General features: G+C 45.2%; 1 protein-coding gene across 1 annotated transcript in view; it reads right to left on the reverse strand.

Annotated features, from left to right (window-relative positions):
* Window positions 1–10,605: 10,605 nt before the first annotated feature.
* nectin3a (nectin cell adhesion molecule 3a) overlaps window positions 10,606–22,410 on the reverse strand; it is a 49,968-nt gene continuing 38,163 nt past the window's right edge. Inside the window, exons 3-6 of the mRNA XM_056283596.1 lie at window positions 21,637–21,936; window positions 20,112–20,229; window positions 17,352–17,503; window positions 10,606–14,605 (exon numbers count right to left, since the gene is read on the reverse strand). Coding sequence (XP_056139571.1) covers window positions 13,947–14,605; window positions 17,352–17,503; window positions 20,112–20,229; window positions 21,637–21,936 — 1,229 coding nt within the window. The 3' untranslated portion in view covers window positions 10,606–13,946. The remainder of the gene's footprint in view (window positions 14,606–17,351; window positions 17,504–20,111; window positions 20,230–21,636; window positions 21,937–22,410) is intronic.

Here is a 22,410-nt window from a genome sequence, read left to right on the forward strand (position 1 = left end):
ACGTATTAGCTGAATTAAAGACATTTTATGGGCTCATTAGTAATAACTGGGAAACAGGTTCACGCATACCAGCATAACAGAACAACACTACCAACGCCTCTGCTCGTTTCTCTTTCCCCGCTGTCAAATTTAGTGGGCCCATTAAACTGAAATGCCTTGTTGCATTTACCTTGCCTAAGCCTCAATCCGGTTTTTATCATCTGCATTATCGATCAGATCATCATAAAACTAAATTAGCCATAAATCCTCCCAGGGTGCAGAGGGTATAAATATTTTAACCCCCCCCACCCCCCTCCCAATTCATGATTACTCAATAAACTTCCATGTGGGAACCGCGGCCTGTTAGCCAGGGAGAGCAATGACAATCCAAAGCTTTATGCCAAGAATACACAGAGATGACCGGGGGCCTCAAAAATCCCCGCGGCGCCTCTCGTGTATGCGGTGATCGCTCAAACCAACCAATGCGCATTCCTGCACCACACTGTACTGTAGGTCTGCCCAAGTGAACACGACAATCCACACAGCGAAACCCAGACGGGCCTCCTGTCCGGTTTACCTTCGTCTCCGCCAAGCTCAATGGAGGTGATCACTTGGAGCTCGCCTGATCGATACTCGGCGATTCAGACACCGCCAGTTACGGTGTCTTTAAACGAAGAGGTGTCTTCACCGACCCTGTGTTACTCCCAACTCTATTAGAGCTTAAATTATAGACATGGCCTTCTTTTATAACCCACGCCGAGAGGGCATTCGACATGTAATGCTATACACTAAGTGATTATGGAGCTGATGATGACCTAATAGGTTTGAGAGGCATGTTTCCAGCATTAGTCCGACATCCTCACACAAACCATTTTTTTCCCCCCAGAAAGAAGAGCGGCTGAAAATCTCATCTGTCTGGAATATAGGCTGAAAAACCAGCTGACCGATCCTTCCGTGGGCCGGAGCTTAAAACCGGCAATAAGTTGCGTCCTGTGTTTGGTCGTGGAGAGTAGAGTCCTCTTTTAAATAGTGAAACAGACTTTTGATGCCGCTCAGTATGTTGCTCTCTATAATGACTTTATCTCATGTACGTCTCTGTGTGAGATACTTCATTGAGTATCTTCATATTCTTAGATTTCTGAATGGATGCATAGTCAGATGTCACACAAAAAATCCTTTATATGAAAAGACTTGTGGCCTGGACGCAGTAGATGGACTCACCTGGACGTCAGGCAGAATGTCAATCACCAGAGGAGACAAACAAAAGCGTGCACATATTCAACCCAACCGCGTCCATAGGGGCCACACGATATCCGGTATTCCCTGGACAAAATACATCATTAACGATGAGGAGGAGGAGGAGGAGGAGGAAGAGGAACACCATGGAAAACACTTCTGGACCTTAGCAAAAGGTTAAGCTAGTTTTACCTTACAGGATGGTGTGTGCCCTCTTGTAATTAGATTTGGTGAAGAAGGAGGAGGGATATTCTGAGGGTCATTTTGAACCCCAAAACCCACATGCAATAATTATGGGAGGCAAGGTTAATAAGAGAGGCTTTGGTTTCAATGACTCAGTCGATGGCGTATGAACTGGATGATGTATTTGAGAAACCGAAATCATCAAATAGTCTCACCCTCCCAGAATAGATTAGCTAGAGAGACTGTAAGAGGAACTTGGTTTGAGGCCGTGGTTTTTTTTTCCAGGGAACAAGTTTACAATCAAAGCCTCCCCCCAAATGGGGGAAAATGAGAATTTGATTCATCGAAGGAGCGCCAAAGAAAATATTCTGATATTCAAAGTAGTCACTCATGAAGCCTCTTCCTTTACACGCCATTAACCAACTCTGCGTGGCTGTATGAGCATCTAGACACGAGAACAGGACTCGGTTTTAAGGAGACGTGGTTTACTGTACATCAGAAGTTTGTGCATGCAGAACTCCAGCTCGTTATCAACGCCTCATTGAATGCAAAATGATAACCTTTCTCAGCAGACTACAATACGCACCCTTTTAACTGCAGGAGCCGGCCAATCTACTTCAAACAACAGATCAACATCGACGGCGAAGTGCAACATCAAAAACTCAAGAGCCACAATTTTGCGCTCCGCAGTAACTCAGTTAGCCAACATAAATACAGCCAGAGCAGGCCTATGATGACCTTTGTCCCCGGTGACAGCATTATGGTGTCTTGGTTTGGTTGGGACGATGTCTCTTATTATAACACATATGACTCCATCTCGTATATAATTAGTAACTCACTCCTGGCCAATTTCTGCGTAAGAACGACCAATATTTTTGAGCAGACGAGGAGAGAAGGCACTAAACTTCTATTTTCAGCCTTTACATTCCCCATAATAATATTAGGGGCTGGGGGCTAGAACATTTTTGTCAATAAAGTTGGCCTGACTGGAGCCAGGCACAGGGGCCAGACAGTTTTATTGCATTCTGGGATTACTAGCGAGCCGAAATGAAAGTGCATTGTCACAGCTACTCAAGCAATGATCCTCATGGCTACCGTGGCACCAATTCCTGACCTCTCCAGGTAGCACAGCAAGGGGCGAGTCTAATACAAGTCCAAACAATTATCTTTGGCAGACAGAAAGCTGCAGCATAGCATTTGTTTGCAATCACCTGAGGACACGATTGGATATTTTGCAGAATGGAATAAAACTACTACGCGCTTTTGTTGTTGTGGGTCTGCTTTCGTTCAAATCCAATGGAACAGGGTTACTTCATCATGTGACGGAGAGCCTTGGACGCAGTAACGCAGCAATTGATCCATTCATTGTTATTAGTGACCGCACTGGAACATCTGTCAGCACTTTCCAGCAAAGGCGAGGCGAGACGAGGTAAAACTGAAGTGGCGAAGGCGCACTCGAAGCCTGACAGACAGGGGAGACGGTAAAGGTCACCATTCAGCATGTAGATCCTCATTCTCATTCACGCCATCGCGCCCTCCACTATGCCACGGGAGCTCCTCACCACCTCTGGTCCTCTTCCAAGTAATTTTCCACCTTACTGTGAACAGCGAGCATTAACATGTGATTGGTCAGCAGGGAGTAACTTGGAATCATTATCCCCAATAAACTCAAGTGTGCATGAAGGTTCGGTCTGACAGGGCGGATATAGCGGAAAAGATGTAATTTGTTGAAGTGTATTTGTGTCACCCAGTGACCGGTCCACCATGTCCAGGCAGGTTGGGGCAACGCCGTACGTGCGTTTACCTAACAATCCAGACAGCAGAACGTCTCTCTCTCTCTCTCTCTCTCTCTCTCTCTCTCTCTCTCTCTCTCTCTCTCTCTCTCTCTCTCTCTCTCTCTCTCTCTCTCTCTCTCTCTCTCTCTCTCTCTCTCTCTCTCTCTCTCTCTCTCTCTTCTTTTTTTTTTCCTTGTTGGCAGAGATGGTGGAAATGTGCTGTTATGTCTCAAGTCTCCCAATGTGGAGGCAAGTCTTTTCTCCTTCCTCCAAGCTGCGGGGGCAGCGGCCTCCAACTCTTGACCGTCACAGCGTGAGTACGGCACTGGCCAGTGTTAAGACTCGGTAATTAAGATTTCACGCTGTTCGACTTTAAAAGCTTCTAAACGTGCCCCCCTCCTCTCTACCGAAAGTAATTTATTCGATCTGACACATGAGTTGTGCTTCACCTCATCCTCCCCCCTTTGCTCACGACACACGCCTGTTTCGAGGAGGAGCAATGGTGTTCCCTTTTCTCCCCTTTTGTCTGCGTTTACTTCATTCGCCTGTGCTGCGTATAGCGATGGTGGTTGTGTTTAATTAAGGCCGCAGTGTCTTTGTTCTCTGCCGAGACCCAAGATCCAACTGGTCAATAAGTCAACTTAGAACCAAATGAGGGAGAAATAAAAAAATAAATAAATAAAAAATAGGGGAAGTGTCTCTTAAAAACTTCTTCAAGTCAACCATCGCCGCTTTTGAGTGTGGGACATTTGCTGAGACGGAAGGACCGGATAAACACATGTAATACATACAGAGACACGAGAATATGACAAGTGTTCCCGCTGTACATCGCAGCTATAAATCAGATCGGCAATGCTGATGCTGTTGTGACAGAAAAAGCACATGTCCCCATTATAAACCCATGGCATGGCGATACATCATCCGGAGAAACAGCTGAGTACAGACACACTCGTCCGTCCAATTCAAGAGCACTCCCCGCCTGCCCCCCCAACAGACAAAAGACCACTATAAAGGCAAAACAACACAATATGCATTATGCAGTAACAGCTGACATTCACTCTCGCTCTCATGCCTAATGTCTCTTTATATCTATTATCTCAACATCAACCAACCTAGCTGACTGATTAACAGTAAGGCTAGTGGCCTAGCGTGAAGGTGCACTTCAAAAAATACCAAGGGTAACAAGGCATTTTATCTCATGTTGAGTTTGGAAAGTTATGACAGCGGGGTGGCGGCACGATGGCGCAGTGGTTAGCGCGGTCGCCTCACAGCAAGAAGGTCCCAGGTTAGAGACCCGGGGTAGGCCAACCTTGGGGGTCGTCCTCTGTGTGGAGTTTGCATGTCCTCCCCGTATCTGCGTGGGTTTCCTCTGGGTGCTCCAGTTTCCTCCCACAGTCCAAAGACATGTAGGTCAGGTGAATCGGCTGTACTAAATTGTTCCTAGGTGTGAATGTGTGTGTGTGTCTCTCTCTCTCTCTCTGTGTGTGTGTGTGTGTGTGTGTGTGTGTGTGTGTGTGTGTGTGTGTGTGTGTGTGTTGTGTGTGTGTGTGTGTATGTCAGCCCTGTGATAGTCTGGCGGCCTGTCCAGGGTGTCTCCCCGCCTGCCACCCAATGACTGCTGGGATAGGCTCCAGCAACCCTGAGAGCAGGATAAGCGGTTTAGATAATGGATGGATGGATGGATGGAGTTTGGACTTTTCCTTTGAACAGTGGGAAAACCCTACTGGGGAACATGACAGGCTATATTTTCCTTTATTTCCGGTGCACAATTTATTCGTTTGAAGCATTTTTTCCCCCCGTCTGTGATATGGGTTATCTGCCATGTTTTCAAGAGCATGGGACCTAACAAGGGACAATCTTTGAAAAAAGAGGGAAACATCCATCCATCCATCCATCCATCCATTATCCAAACCGCACATATTTGAAACAAGTGTGCTTATCTCTCCCCATTGGCAGAGGTTTTTTTGTTTTGTTTGTTTTTTACCCATCTGTTTGGAATGCTGAGTCTGGGGTGCCCGAGTGGCGTGGCAGTCTCTTCCATTGCCTCCCAACACGGGTATCCCGGGTTCGAACCCTGTGTCACCTCTGGCTCAGTCGGGGGTCCCTACAGACACAATCGGCTCTGTGCATAACTGTAGTCCAGTACTTCCGGTTTCTGCTGCAGAAAAGTATGAGTCTTATTAAATCATTATGAAATTATGATTACTGCAGAAAGTTATGATCCTCATAATTAATAATTGTGGATGTAACTTGATATGTACAACTTGAAACTTTTCTTTTGTTTTCTCACTCAAGTTTTTATTAAGTTTTCAAAAAGGTATAAACAGAACACCAACACACACAAGAAAATACAGTAAGTTATACAACAGATAAAAATAATAATACAACAACAAAAAACAAAAAATAACAATAAATAGTTGTCTGGAAGTATTTCAAACTTTTCACCCGTTTGCTGGTAGGTGCAGCTGAAAGTTTGTCGACAATTCTGTGCATGTCGTTGCCATTTATCCATGGTAAACTGTGCATCGCGAAAAATACGCCATTGTCACACGCCAACAAACAGGAAACTGGGCTGACCGCTGCAGTAGAAACCGGAAGTCAGTGGACTACAGTTATGCACAGAGTCAACTGGCCATGTCTATGGGTGGGAAGTCGGATGTGGGTATGTGTCCTGGTCACTAGCACCTTCTCTGGTCGGTTGGGGCGCCTGTTCAGGGGGGAGGGGGAACTGGGGGAGTAGCGCGATCCTCCCACGCGCTACGTCCCCCTGGCAAAACTCCTCACTGTCAGGTGAAAAGAAGCGGCTGGCGGCTCCACATGTATCAGAGGAGGCATGTGGTAGTCTGCAGCCCTCCCCGGATCGACAGAGGGGTTGGAGCAGTGACCGGGACAGCTCGGAAGAGTGGGGTAATTGGACAGGCACAAGTGGGGAGAAAAAGGGCTGTGAGCAGGAGGGGGAGGGGTGTTATGGTGTCAAGACCAGTGCTGGATTATGAACCAGGCTAGTGGGGTCAGTGCCCCAGGGCCTTGGACTGGCAGGGGGCCTCCAAGCCTCAGGCTGCGCACGTTGCATGGCCCAAGCCTTCTGAAGCAAGTCGAACGCCAGGTCCCTCGGTGTGCACAGTGCAAGCTGACCACTAGGCACCTGGGTGCTTATGGCATGAGCTAATCACTAGTCCACCCAGACCCTCCGCGCTTACAATGTGCCCTCGGGCCCCTTGGTGTTTAAAATGTGAGCTCACCACTAGGGCCCCACAGACCCCTCAGTGCTTACAATGTGAGGGCCCTCAGACCCCTTGGTGTTTAAAACGTGAGCCGACCACCAGGGTCACTGACAAACTGCCAGGGTGAGTGGATGTTTTCCCTTTTAGGCAGAATAAAAAATGAGCTGCAGAGTAGCATGTGCCAAACATGTCTCGGCTCATTGTCACTTATCTCAAACGAGTCAGACCTTGTCAGACAGCTAGATTTTGAGGATCTAGTGGATGATTTTGCAAGAGGAAAGGCAAGAAAGACACCAATATAGGATAGCGGGGTGGTGTGGGGGGCTCCAAAAGACATGTGCCCAGGGGCCTCACAGGACCATGAGCCGGCCCTGGTCCTGACTGCTCAACTGCTCCGAGGACTTGGAACTGACAACGGCAACCTCGGGCTGTGGTCTCTCGGCTGGTGAGCCTTGACAACACACCGGAGGGGCAGGAGTCATATGATGTGCACAAAAACCCCCACAGTTGGTGGTGGGGAAAGGGCAGAGAGCAGTAAGGCAGGCACCGCTGTCAGACGGTATCCATGTGCAGATCCAACACAACACCTGTCCGTGGGAGGCGAGCAGACCATGGGACACCACGGGAGTGGTGTCTGGTTTGTTGAATTGTTCTTCCTTGGTAGCCCCTTGACTGACAGACACAGCCCGGTGGTTAATAAAAAAAGAAAGCTTCAAGAGTAAGAACAACACTGCGGGGTCGTAAAGACATCCAGACAGACACAGGAAGTTACTGAATATAACAGATGGTTGCCTGAATTAATTTGGGCTCTTGTCGGACTCTTAAGCGTTTTCGTCTGCTTAGGGAACGATAGCATACATTAAGGCTAGCGCATATTCCACCGACTGACCGGGCCTACCTGGCAATGACATGTATATTTTCCCCAGTATTTCCATATACGTATCTCCGACAAGAAGTGAGGAGTCCGGTCCAGTTCTTGAAGTGCTTGAGATTCAGTGTGGTCATCTCAGTAGTGTGTTGTTGTTTCCCGTCATTTACCTAACGGAGGTTTTCTCAGGGAGTAGTGCGTTGTTGTGGAGGGATTAAAATTCACCAAAGATTATATCTGCTCCAGCACTGGAGAACAATGCCAAAAGATGTGGGGGATTGACTCTCCCGTCCCCGGTTAGGTGGCGGCCCACCCATTTGGATCAAACCCTTTGCATGCAATGAGCCCAATTAGCGGCTGAACCATAAAAAAAAAACCTTGAGCCTTGTATGTTAAGGCATGCAATGCTGTTTCTCGCACTTTTAACATGTGCATGATTTGTCTCAAATCTATGCGTGTTTCCAAAGAGGGGGTCTTGCGTGCACGGGCTAACAGAATGTGTGTTCACCTCACGGGCAGTGTGCTGAAAGAACGAACCATCCAGCCAGTTTGTTTATACCTTATTTGTGCTTAGGTCTCGAATAAAAACCCACTTTATCATCGCTGTATAATTTTCACATTTTGCAATAAGATGCTGCTCCCGGGAGAGCTTTCCGAGTCAGCAGAGAGCAACACGGGCGGCTAAATGCACGCTTTTCATGCCTGCAGAGTAAAAAAGCTGGGAGCAGCAAGCAGAATCTGTGAATGGCCTCCTGAATAGACCCGGAGTAACAATGTGGCTTGTCGATGAAAACCTTCATTGTCTTCGCTTTTCGGTCTCAGAGGAGGTGCGTGGCACAAAGGGGCTTTTGTTACAGTGTCCAGCCTGGCATCTCCTCTCGCAAGTACAGCCAGTCATCCCGCAAACAACTCCGACTCGCCACTTGAAGATAGGATTTTCTCCACATGGTGATGGATTTTGACGACCTTATGTCTTCTTTACGGCTCCACGGGGCGGCTTTCTGTCAGCGCAGCTCATTAGTTCCTCGCCCCTTCTGCTTCTGAAGTAGAAGCAGAAAGGCAGAGGGGCTCTCGTGGATTTGCCAGCGAGTGGAGCCCAAGACCTTGGGGGGGAGGAACAACAAAAACAACAAAATGACTACAGCACAACGCATAGATGCATCACTACAGCTGATCAGTTTGTATCTGGGGAAAAAAATCCTACACTCAGCAAAAGTCAGGCAAATGATACCCCCCCACCACACACTTTTTTTTCTTCTTTTTTACAGAAGGCAGGGTAATTCAGTAGTCCACAAAGTTGCAGAGCAGACGCCACAGATTGCTTCAAGGCTTATGCTGCCTGATTCCTGCCAAACACTTGAGAGAAGAAGGGAGGGCACATTTATAGAGTGAAATGTGGAAAAACAAAGCGCGGCCTGAGTATATACTCCCTCTCTCCCTCCCTCTCTCTCTCGATGACTTGGCCTGCTTTATGGCGTGCACTGAGGCAAGTCAGTGTGGCGACAGCGCTTCGCGGTAAGAGGAACCCCCTCACGCCCGTCCTCCCTAAAAAAAAGAAAAAGAAAAAAAGACCTTAGCAACGGAGTTGACACCCCCCCCCCCCGTGGGCCACCGTGATCTCTGTCACAGGTGCTCTGTGGCCTCACTGACTTCACACCATGACAGGACGGGAGCAAGGCCGCGGGCCATGTGACAACATTTTTGTTGTAACTGCTCCGTGCTCTCCCACCCTCTGCAGCATTTCATTATTTCCGAACCCATGAGCTCAAACAATTTGTCTGCTCAGCTATGTCAGCTGTGGCCTTTGATGTAAGCGCCCCGCTGCTCCGGTTGTGTTCATTAGCCAACAATCAGTGCTTTTTGGGAGGTAGGGGATAGAAGTGGCCTTCTCTCTTTAAAAAAAAAAAAATTCAAGCAAAAGGTTGAAAAAGACCTAAACGCCCATCTTGCCGCGTTTCCTTGCTGCTGGTCACCGGAATTGGGAGTTTATTGAAGCGACGTACTCTCATCCCGTCCGTCTCAGCGAGCAGCGTATACGTCGGACAAGGCCGCCTTTTTTACGAGAGCGGTTTCCAAACGTCTCTCGGGATCCGATGCCAAAACGTATCTGGGGTCCAACGTTGGGGTGGGGTCTTTTGGGAATGTTGAAAGGACCTGCTGCTGTTTAACAAGGTAACAAAGCTAAAACACATTTGCTGACTGATTCATTAAGTGTGAAAAAAATGCCCCTTGTAGACAGCTGTGAAAAACTTAAAGGGGGGGGGGATGGTAACCCAAGCCCACCAACACGGAGTTATTTACTCATACAAGCCTGCACAAACATGCAGATGGTAGCAGTGATGGATTAGGCCGGGGTTATCACCCTGATGATAGTGCAAGTGTGCTCGGACTAGGGGCACCGCCGGTGCTGAGGTGATGAAAGTGATGTCAAGAGGAGATTTCTTCCCCCAAAATGCCACAGAGGATTAGGTATCTGGTTTCTCCTCCCTACCTTAATCTGGGCCGAGGGGAACGGTTGTCGCTTGCACAGGATTAAACGTGGGCACTTAAAGAGAGAGGAAGGGGCCTGGACGTTGGAATGCTCAATGAATTTATTTCGACTGCTGTGGCGTTGTCATTTTGACTTGATGGGTTTTGTAAGATAAAACTACACGTATCCCACCATTAGATTTTGTTTTCACATTGGAGGGCCACAAAGAATAGGTGGTGGATTGGGGCTGAAGTTGTGGGTGGTCAGTGACCCTCTGATCAATCTCAACGCAGGTGTGAGGTTTTTCTCAAAACAGCCAAACTCGCTATTCTGTGAGCCAGTGATGAAGAGGGTGCTGAGTAGGACCGCATTGGGAGGTGCATAGGATGGGTCATTTAGCTACAACCACAGGTGTGGACAGTGAATGACAGAGACTGATGACCATTGACCTTAAAGATGAGAGTCTTCTTTGGCCCCTAATCGGAAAAGAAAGATACACATTATGTTCTCCTTATACAAATGAATGAAGATGTCCAAATTCCTTTCTTCTTTTTCTTCGATCCATACATGCGCGTATGGATGCACGTACATACGCATGTGTGAATTATGCATCTGCTTGTCCTTCTGGCTGTGCATCTGCACATCCATCTGTTTCTTTGTGTTAACACTGTTTTCGCTGCATGCTCAACAGAAAGCATGGGGTGGATACAGTTGACAAGAATCCTATAGAAGAGGTACCCCTGCACTCTTTCAATCACCTCTGATAAACTGAATCCAACTCTGTGATTCAAATAAAAGAGCATGCCAAAGGAAAAGAAACACGCCGCCTTCGACAGCATAAACCACGGAGACACTTTACTGCAATAACAATGCTCTTTTATTGCAAACAAAGGAAACAAAATACAATCTACTGCGCTTTCGTTTTTGATTCTCGTGAGGGATCAATCATTTAAACAATGTACAAAATAATTAGTCACAAACCCTTGAGAACTAATACAAAACGCTGCGAAGAGAGAAATACGCCGCTGATCATCCGACAGGAGCTCTTCATTGCTTGTAAGTTAAACTAATACTCTGTGAAAATTACAGACCTCATAGAAAAAATAATATTTTTTTTCTCAATAATAAAAAACAGCCAGCATATTTACAGGAAAATAATATTTTCTATGACTCTGGCCTGCTTCGTATTCCCGACCTGAATCCCAGTGAAGCTTTACTAATTACAAACTTTCTGGTACTTTGTAACCGAGCTGTTACATGTGTCTTCTTAATGTGTGTAAGGCATAACAATCAACCTTTAGTCAACTGGGTTGCTTTGAGAACAAACCACAGTATCTTAAATATCAAGGTGGAAGACATAAAAGGACAAACCGCTTCTTTCCGACAAAGACGTTTATAGCCTTTACATGCATCCTTAGAATAAATCGTATCACTTCAGAGGGTTCCTGTGCAGTGTGCAGCCCATCTTAAGGCACCAACCGTTCAATAGGGGGGGCCTCAGGTCAGAAAATATCATATATAAACATGAGACTCCAATGTCTGCTGAGTCGGCTAATCACACGCTAACCTTTTTAACACTATGTACACGTACGTGAGCACGCTAGTGGTGATCAGAAAACAGGAAGGCAGTAGGCATAAGGTAACTAATCTCTTTCCGATCCAAAGGCGATCGAGGGATGTCGGTCCGAAAGGCTAACAAGACGGAAAGAGCAGTTCAGAGCGGCTGAGACAAAAATGAGAGCATTCATTACTTTGGCTCCTTGTGCCATTTTACAAGTCTGCAAGTGTATCAAACAAACTATCTTAGTAGTCTGAGCTGAGACAGAGAAAGAGAGCTTTTATCCCTGGATCTTTAAGAGCAGTAGCCAAAATAAGCAATTCTACACACAGAGGCATGTTCAACTTAACAAGATAGGCTGACAGCTATGAATCACCCATTCAGAAAACACATGCAAGCATACAGACACTGGTGTGCTACACATCACTGAGATCGAAACACATGCCAAGTGCATCAAAAGGGGGGAAAAAAGTTAATTATAAAGCCAGAATTTTGAGGTGAGGACTACTCCTTTGAGTGTGGGCTAGAGAAGCCTATGCAGCAGATGTGTGCCATGCGCATGTAAGAGGGGGAGAGAGAGAGAGAGACAGAGAGAGAGACAGAATAAGCGAGAGTAATAGAGAGATTAAAGTAGTTTATTTTCAGACAGCTGAACCTTCAGCTATAGTCCTGGCACGATAGGGGCAAATGAGGGTGGTGGAGGGGAAAAAAGAGAAAGAGTGCAGTTCAAATTAAAATGAGTGTTTCCTCGACATATAAAAAAACCCCTGAAGAAAGAAAGTAACCTCAAACTATAACCACCACCACCCCTCTGCCCAGAATTCCCCGTCAGAAACACACACTGTTCCCTCCTGTAGCACCGAACGCCCCGACTGACTAAGAGGAGAGCTTTCCAGAAAGGATATTTTCCCTTTCATGGTGAGACTTTGCAGAGGCCACTTTGATCCTTGTATCATTCCTCAGGAAAGAGAACATATCGCTGCGAGCCAAGCAGGAAGCGCTAGGTCAAATCAAGCAACAAGAGATGAGATCACCGGTGATGTCAACGCTTTTGTTTCAACACAAAGTCATGGCACTGGTGAGCAGAACGAAAAAACATCCCGGTGGAAGCCATTAAACAGACACGAATAAAGTAAACAGATCTTAAAGCAAGATTTCGCTGCGGTATAGTGTTTCTAGATTTCCGTGCTAACTGCATATCCTCACAAGTACCTCAGCAGCCAAACCTCAACGGTCGCTGTATCTGTAATCAGTAGTGACATCTCACCTGATGAGACACTTTTCTTCCTGAAAATCACACTTCTTAAACATATACCAACTAATGCGGACACACCCAAATCATTGTAGCTTTTGTTCTGCTCTGAAAAGTCTCTATAAAAACCGTACATTTTGAAAGAGAGAGAGAGAGAAGAAAAAAAAAGATTTTGGCCAGGAGCGCTGAGAAATCAGACAACAGAGAGGAAATCACAAGACAGAGAGGAAGAGGATGGAGAGGACGTCAATGGTTTTCAGTGTTAACATTACAGAGCGTATATAAAATAAGGCAATGTTGGCCATGTTTAATGCTTGTTGGCAAACTTAAAAAATAATCAGGACTCGCTCATTACTCCACAAAGGACTTGGATAAACACTTTCAAATGAGCAGGTACCCAACGGTGCACGGTGTAACTTGCTTACACGTAACGTTTCAGTCACACTGCTGACAATCCTTCTGTTTTCCGTTAGCAGCATTTGTATTATCTTGAGTGGTACAGATCCGTAAACATGAAGATGTACTAAATCCCTTCCCAAGGGAGTTAAGAAACTTTGTTTGGTGGTGATCTTCAGGCTAGCTGTTCTATGTAATGACAGATGAACCATTCTGCTGGCAAAATCTGTTCAAGTTTGAATGAAAACAATGAATTGGGTGGCCGATGAAGAATCACTTCATGACAGCTGTTTCCCAGAAGGGCAGTAATCTTGTCACTACTCTTGATTCAGTCAGCTTGCTTTCCCTAGGGCGCCATGCCATGTTCTCCCTTATAATCTTGTGTATGGATAGTTTTCCCTTTGACTTGTGTTTAAAATTCAATTCAGTGTAAATTCATTTTAAATGCTCCTCACAACCACGATAAAAACTGAGCTTTTACGAGGTCATTTGCACACTTGTAAGTGATCATAACTCCAATTCAAAACGCCATAGAATCTCAGGAGTTTTAAAATAATGGAAAGTGGGTACAAAGCTCAGGCAGGGACAGAAATACTTTACAATCAAGGGCCTGAGAGCTGTAGCTGTGACTTGTAGCTAAGACAGGTGCACATACAAACAAGCAGGAAACACAAACTATCACATCTATTGAAACTTCATGGTATGCTGAGGCCTTCTTAGGGCTACAGAGATAACATCAGTGAGGCTACTCCAGCTTGCTTGTACTAGCTCCTTGAGATGCTACAAGACTTTAACACAATCCACATACAAGTCCTTAAGGTAAGTGGTCGCAATCCAGGCAGAGCAATAACTTTTGAAAGCTCATTTTAAAACCGAGCCTGGAACTTTTGTCATCCCTGTCTAGAATTATCTGAACTGAATATAACTTTTAAGGATATTCATATCTGACAGTTGTTAAATTATTCTCAGTCATTTACTGCAAGGTCCCTTTTCCTCCTCCTGCCCTCAGACGTACCACTCCCTGCGTGAAATCACAGAGCCATCCATGTGGGACACATAGTCGCCGTCTGTGCCATTATCATAGCAGTCTTCTGGCAGGTAGGGTGAGCCATTGTTCACGGTGGAACTATGCACAGGAGGCCCACAGGGGTGCATGTTATGGGTGTTATTGTAATGCTCGGGGTAGTAGCTGTCCTCCTTGAGGCCTCTCTGACCTTCACCCCTGTCACCCCATTCCTCCCTGTCCTTGCGTTCGGTGGGGTAGTTGGGATAAATGATGTCTCCTCCAGGCTTGGGTTTCAGATCCTGGCTGCCCTTGCCAGCTTTGTCCCCATACACTTCCTGCAGCTCATGGGGCTGGAGCACATCCAGCTGGGACTCTTTCTGCATATCGGAGGGCCCCAGGTACTGCTTGGTGTAGTAGTCTCCCCGGAAGGTTCGACGTTGGCGCATGAAGCAGGCCCCGCCCAGAATAAGCAGAAGGACCAGGAACAGAACGCCACCTACTGCCCCGCCAACTATTGTGCCCAGACTGCTGTCAGGCAGGGGGGCCAGGGTTGGAGAGGTGAACAGGGCTCTCCCCCGGTCCACAGCAGTACTGGTGCCAACTGTGTCTTGGAAGGGAGAGGCAGTGGTGGTGGGGGCCGCTGTGGTGGGTGGAGGGTCTGTAGAGAAAGTGTGATGAAGATATTTAACATAAAGAGAGCATGGCAAGTAGGGGCAGAATAAACAGAAAATAAACAATAAAATAAGCAATAAATGAAAAGGCAGAGAACATCAATTTTACCCTTTGCTGAATCAAAGGGAAATGAAAATGAACCTGAGTTAAATTTGTAATGATACGGCATACTATTAGGGCAGAAAATTGCCTGTCCTGAGACCAGAGGATCCGTTGAAAGCTATGCTGTAGATTGAAAAGGAAGATAAGAGGAGCAGTGAAGTTTAAGTGCTACGCGACCAACATGCCTTATGTGTGTACAGTGCATGAGTGACATGCATTTGAGATAGAGGGGGTTAGAGAGAGAGAGAGAAAATGGGGTTAGAGAGGGAGGGAGAGAGATACAGAGACAGAGAGAGCTTGTACTCACACACTTTTGTATGTGATTAGTTCTACTCTTTTTCCAACCTGCCATGTTGGGGGAAGTCATGTGAGAAGATGAAACGCTGTATGATCGATGTGAGGTCCCTGTGTTTGATTTGTCCTGCAGTTGCCATGATGGCACCCAGAGTCAGAGAAAAGAGCTCTGCAGAGCTCAAGGTCAGGATTAGCGTCTCTATATTGACCTCCAGTCTCTGGGACAAAAAGCAGCCTGACTCCACTAGGCTCTCTCTGGAAGAGCACATCAAAAGCCTGAGTACAAGGCAGCTTGATATGCAATTAAGTGAAGATTCCATACATTGAAGTGTTTAAGGTATCACTGAAGAAACACACCAGAATCCCTACTTATAATGCCACTCCACAATGTATGGTACTGAGTGAAAATCTAACTACCAAAGAACTACCATCTAACTAGCATAAAGCAGTATGTAAAGGATCAGTGGGGAAGTTAAGAGAGAACTGGAGTGGACAGAGGAGACTAATCATGGGCAATGAACTGATAGTCTATCTATAACTTATTTTGTCAAGTCATGCTCAGTGCCCTATAACCATATCCTCTAATTAGGCCTGATACTGTATGGGGACATCCTAGCCTAGTGCAGGTGGTGAGCATCTTGTGACCATGCAAGTGATCAACAGACAATCCAAAGCCACAAGACCATAGACGGAACTGGGTAAGAAAGCTACGCTGCAGAGGGGGGAGTTTAGCTGTGCAGTGTGTAGGCTCAACCTGGCCATCTCAACAGGGGAGGGGAGCAAGAGGCAGCATGCCCAATTCCTCATATTTGACAAGAGCAGCCAGATAATTGCTCAGTGCAAGTCCTTCCTGGACAGGATGTCAACTGTGCTTTAGTTTGGAGCAGGACTCCAAACTGGGCCCATAAACAGATGGAGGCTGACAGCCTTTTTGGGGCTCCTCCAGCTCTCTCCTCTCAAGTGAGAAACGAAAGGGATTGTGTGCCGGGGGAGTGTCTGTCTAAAAGCAGCAGCCGTTTTGTTTGGATATGGATTAAAAAGAAAAGTGAAGAATGAAAATAAAAGGGATGCAGAGTTCTCATGATCCACGCCTAACTTTTAGACTAGTGAACTCTCATGTCACACTTTGCAAAGAGAGAAAACATACAGGAGGAGTTTAGTATATTGTGTTTTTTGACCACCGATTATGAAATATAAGTAGGGCTGCAACTAAGGAAAATTTTCATCATTCATTGATTATTTTATTAATCAAATGATAATTTAGTCTACATCTACAGCTAATGGACACATTAAAAATGACATATGCACATCACAAATTCCAAGAGCCCAAAGAGACGTCTTAAAACTGTTTACCAAGTTTGACCAGCAACCAAAAACAACATAAGTATCCATTTTATGATGTGAATCAAAGAAAGAGAAAGCAACAAATGTACTGTTTTACTTGATGATTGATGATTCATCCATTAACAAAATTACATTCAATTAATTGCCAGTTGACTCTATTGGGCTATACAAATAAAATTGACTTGACTTTAGCACTCCCAAGTCCAGTTTACACGGCAAGGCCAAATTCAGAAAAAAAAGAAGAAAAAAAAACAGATGGAAGGTTTAGGGAAATCCATTGTCTCAGTCAATTTCAAACAGGTCAGGGCTGAATTTGACAAAATATATAATCACATGATGAGTACTCGGTTGCTTTAACAGCTTAAATGTACTGTTATTGTTCGCAAAAAAAACCCCCTCTCCTGGGGTGGAATAAAAACAACCTTCTGTCAATGGACTGCAAAACTGTGAACACATTTCACTGTGTCCAACCCTGCAACCCGACCTTGAAGCAAAAAAGGCTACATATGACGCGTACTTTGGTGAGTATACTTCTTAACAGCAGGGGAAAAGACTTTGTCCTCCTCTATTTTAGAAATCTGGTGTTGTCAAAAACCACAACAGTGGAACCCTTGGTATTGATACAGCGTATGTGCTCTCTGCTCCTCTGGTGCCAGGAATGTGTGAAAGTTGAGCAGGGCAGGGATATCTATATGGCGGCTTTACTCCGCTTGAAGTGTTTTCACTGAGGCTAATCTTACTGAGAAGGTTTACATCAGAGGGAACGATAACGTCACAAGGCACACAAAGATTTCACTTTGACCTCTGAGCCATTAGGTTCAGAAGCAAACTTACAAAACAAAAAAGACAGATGGACAGAGCAGACAGACAACAGAGGTTACATATAGATAATGTTACATATAGAACTGCCACATATAGATGTTACATATAGAACTGCTAGATACAGTCACACTTTAAGATATAAAGAATTCTTATAATCAAGCATACTTTACCTTGTATCCAAAATTGTACATCTTGACTACGAAGACCAATGTCATTCATCACCTCACACCTGTATACTCCAGAGTCATTACGCTCCAAAGGTCGAGTGAAAACAAGGCTGTTGTTTGCAATATCTACACCCCCAGGCATCTGGCTATCCATTCTGTAGAAAAACAAAACCATGGTTGCAAAGAACTTCTATAATGTGCATTGGTAATGGACCTGTTTTAAGCAAATAAAAAAAAAACTTAGCTGAAAGACCCCTTCCAGTCACGTTTAAAGACATAAAATGCTGTTTGATAAAATAAATTGTCTGATGTGTTGTTTCTGCAAAATAAGTTCGATTGTCTTGTTAAAATCCTTAAAAATCACATCTACTCCTTCTCCCTCATTTAAAAAAAAAAATCCAGAATCTATCAATATGCAAATTATCCCCACCCTCTATTCAAATCTCCCCCAACTCGCCTGTAGTTCCCTGCCGCTCGGTAAGCAGTAATAGAGGAGTAAGAGTAATTCAGCCATACATGTAAGAACTGGAAACTGATTCCGAAGAAGAAGAGAAAATTAAACAGGTTTGTGTACAAGTGGACGTATCAGAATGGTAATTTATTTTATGTATCGCTCTCGACAATGTTAGAAATGCAACAGTAAGGGCATCCGGGTAACGTGGAGGTCTATTCCGTTGCCTACCAACAAGGGGATCGCTGGATCGAATCCCTGTGTTACCTCTGGCTTGGTCGGGCATCCCTACAGACACAATTGGCTGTGTCTGCGGGTGGGAAGCCGGATGTGGGTATGTGTCCTGGTCGCTGCACTAGTGCCTCCTCTGGTCGGTCAGGGCGTCTGTTCAGGGGGGTGGAGGGGAACTGGGGGGAATAGTGGGATCCTCCCATGTGCTACGTCCCCCTCACGAAACTCCTCACTGTGAAAAGAAGCGGCTGGCGACTCCACATGTATCGGAGGAGGCATGTGGTAGTCTGCAGCCCTCCCCGGATCGGCAGAGGGGATGGAGCAGTGACCGGGACGGCTCGGAAGAGGGGGCTAATTGGCTGGGTGCAATTGGGGAGAAAAGGGGGGTGGAGCAGTGACCGAGACAGCTCGGGAGAGTGGGTTAATTGGCCAAGTATTATTGGGGAGAAAAAGGGGGGGACCCCCCCCCAAAAAAAGAAATTCAATGGTTATAGGTAACATGAGCCTTTGGCTTGACTAAGTTATCAAATAATGTGTTGCTAATTTTAGACAAACCTTGATCCCGCTTGCCAGCCCTGACATGTTATCTACTGTGTAAAGATAAACACTCAGATGTGCTGTTACGAAGAAATGCTTTGAACACCATAGAAAGTCTCTGTCACGCCCTCCATGTCCACCTAGCCTGCAGCCAGTCTCTCACTCTCTCTCCTGACCTACATTCACCTCACCGGTTCAGCCAAACACCTGCTTTCCATCAAGCTCATCAACCCTAGCAGTATCGGACACCCGACTCTTCAACCACTCATCGCCAGACCATTGTTTGAGCTACTACTAGTCTCATACACTCGGCCGCTCTGCAAATCTTTCAGAGTATATTCCCAGTGTTGTTGCTTGTTAGTCTAATTGCCTTTTGGTTGTGTTTAGTGCTGCCACTCTCCAGTTCATCTGCCTGCCTGTCTCGCCTGCTGGTCCCCGAGCTCGGTGCAGTCCAGCCGTGCTCGCTCCTTCGTCCGCCGGTCCAGTGCGGCCTGGCTCTGCTATCCACCTCTGCCTCTACGCCATTACCTCTCCGCCACCTGCCATCCTCAATAAACCCCTTTTCCTTACTCGCCTTTGTCCCTTGTCTGTGTCTTGGAACAGGATTCACTAGTCTTGCCCTTACCAGTCTCTATAGAACGAGAAGGAAAAATAAAGTTACCGGATGACCAACACGTCAGCTTGTACTCACTGTGTCCCCAGGATAAATAGATGGCACAGCGTTGGACTTCAATATAAGTTTTGTGGCAAAACCCATCTGTTTTTGTGATACATTTTCAATATGGTACTTTTGAAAATGACTACTGCAAACCCGTGTTCTCTGGAAGTTTGGCTGGGACATGACGATTTTTCCAAATAAACTGCACCCTCTCTTATTTTTGGATCCTTTGGTAATAAATTATGGTCCAATGTTTCTCCTTTTGTAAATTTGCAGCCAAAAACAAAACACGTCTCTGCCATTCTTTTTAAAGTAATGAAACTTATAGCTGGCAAAATTACGATAGGTAGCAACACCTGGATTCTCCTCTGGCTCGCATCGCCGAAGCGGGTGCACGTAATGATATGTAAAGCGCCACCCCGTCCATTAACGGGATTGGTTCTTTAGGTTTGTGACATATGAAATCCTGTCTGACTGAGTCTGTTTTTTTGAGGCTGTCCTTGGTACACTGCAGTTTCAAAGCAGATATGCTCAGCCATGGCGTTGACTGCTTGTTTGGCTCCTGACATGTCTTGTAACATGACCTTAACACCACATGGACATGTTAACAAAATTAAAAACTTGATTTTAATCAGAGGAGGTCTTTACAAGTATGTACTATGTCACTGATTTTCATAGTGGGACTACCAGCCAAATGTTAATACTGAATTCACAAGTGCTTAGCAGAATTAAAACTTTTTCTTGTTGCTGAATTTTTCTCTCTCCACTCTTATTTCCAGGCAACAGAGCAGGACATCTTTTCAGATAGTGGTTTTCCATATGGGAATCCCCAGCTGGGCGTGTGTTTTCAGGGAAGCCTGAAGATTCTGCTTTCAAGGATACTGACCTAATCCAGGTGAAGTGTTGGGCAGGCGGGCTGGCTTTGGCACCACAGTCAAGCTTCACATTCTCTTGTCCCACATACCAGATCTTATCCTTTCCTGTGATAGATACCATTGGTGCAACTGTAATAAAAACAAACAAACCAATAATTTTGATGCCAAAAGGGACAAATGGGCAAGAATTAATGAAAACAATTCATTCACTTCAGGCTTCACATTTTCACACCACAGTGAGATAGATTGCCTTACGGCTTTCTCATTTTTTTCCAAGTTGAATAATAATACATTTTTTGCTTTCTTGAAATTAAATCCTTAAAACTATCGAATTAGTAGGGGAGAAATTTGGATTTACATATGAATCAAGAGTAGCTTGCTGTACCAATTGGAAAGGTGGATTACTTCAAAACGAAAACATTATGGAGTTCATAATCACCCAATGTGACCTCAGGCAGCATGGTGACAAATGAGCCTCTCCGTGACGAATAACACAAGCGTTCTAAACACAATACTGAAGAAAAAACTGAAGACAGTACACGGGATGCTACTGAAAGAGAGGCTCTGCTGGTGGAGAGAGGCCAAGAGAACAAACAAACAAGCTGGCTTGGTGGGGAGCAGGAAAATGACAGGCTCACTCCAAGAAGCGATGTACTTCAGGGGCAGCTAATAATAAACTCTAGTGCACACCTAAATATAAACAAAAGGAAGCAGAATAGATGCCACTTTAATAAAATGTGGCAAACAATAACTCCCAATTTTTCATTTTCATTTCATTTTGATTTCTCCAGAGATCACATAAGGAGCTCATTATTGGAAAGAGGAAGAAGCTCTGATGGTGCTCACTGACCTCTTTCACAAGAGTTCAACATTGAAATTGTGCTTCTTTTGCACTTAAAATCCCCCGCCTCTGCATTTGACATGATTTATTGAGCTCTGAAGCCTCTTTCTTTCTGTATTAACCTTGGTTTTCCATGTCTCCCTCTGCTGCTCCAAACACCCTCCTCCTACTATTGCCACTGCTAGGTCCTGATCAATATATCATAAAATACCTTCATTAGTCTGGACTCACATTGTCCAAACAGATACTATCCTTCAATAAGCCCACCAAGGAAGTATGCATTAATGATTATAACATTAAAATGAGCCTTAAATTGCCATTTTATGGATGAAGGAGGAAAGGCATGGAGCAGAGCGATCACATATCAAGCAATAAACAGGGGTTAATATAGATAACATATACTATAGCTCTCACAGCTGCACAACTGTGGCTCAAATGACAATCACAATTATTTTGCTGGAGCTAATGATCATCATTTATTATTATTATTATTATTGACTACTTTAGGAACCAAATTATTTTCTCTCATGTTGGCATTTCATATCAAGGTCTTCACCTTCATTTTCTAACTACATCAGATATGTTAATTCTATATTTTAATGGACTATGCAAATATGCAGATAATCTGACTTTGCAGCTAACAAGATGGTTAATGTTTTGGTGCAGATGCAGGAGCATCAGTGAATAACACTTACACTGCACGTTGATCACATACGGAATGCGGAACTCTGTTTGCAAGGCTGGATGGTGTACCACGCAGGTGAGGATCTGTCCCTGGGCGTGGCTCTGGGGCTGCCAGATGTAACGCACCTGGGTGGTGGTAGTACCGTTTGGTTCGTTTTGCTTCCCCTCCTCTGAACGGCCAAACAGCTCTGTTTCCCATGCCACCACTGCAGGTGGGCGGCCACGCTCTGCTATGCAGGTGGCAACCACTGATTCATTTCCCCCGTCCAGCAGAGCTGCAGGGCCTGCGGACACATAGACTTTGGGCTCCACTGTGTGAGGGAGAGAGAAAAATGGGGTAGGGAATAGTTCAGTACAGTGAAAGGGGATGACAGAGTGGAGAATGCATTACAAAAGGAATATTGATCTCTTTTGTATGTGTATGAATAAATAATGGCCATCATAACAATGGGACAAGAATATGGACAGGAAGAAGTGGCCAGGGTACATTTAGCTGTCAGACAGAGTAGACCGATCACTTCCATACCACATATATTTATTAAAAATTGATAAACCACGCCATTTGATCACATAGAAGCACTTAATTGAGAACTTTTGCCTTATTCGTTGTGTAGAGACGTCAAAGATACAGTATGTTTTTGAGATGGTAATGTGAAGCAGTAGTATTCTAAGTCTAAGGACAGGATGTTGTGTTGCTGTAAAGCCCCTTGAAGCAAATTGTAATTTGTGATGTTGGGCTATACAAATAAACTGACTTACTTTATTCTACAAAGCAGGCTTCTACA

The sequence above is a fragment of the Lampris incognitus genome, chromosome 7 (genome assembly GCF_029633865.1).
Source record: "Lampris incognitus isolate fLamInc1 chromosome 7, fLamInc1.hap2, whole genome shotgun sequence".
In the NCBI taxonomy this organism is placed as follows: Eukaryota; Metazoa; Chordata; class Actinopteri; order Lampriformes; family Lampridae; genus Lampris; species Lampris incognitus.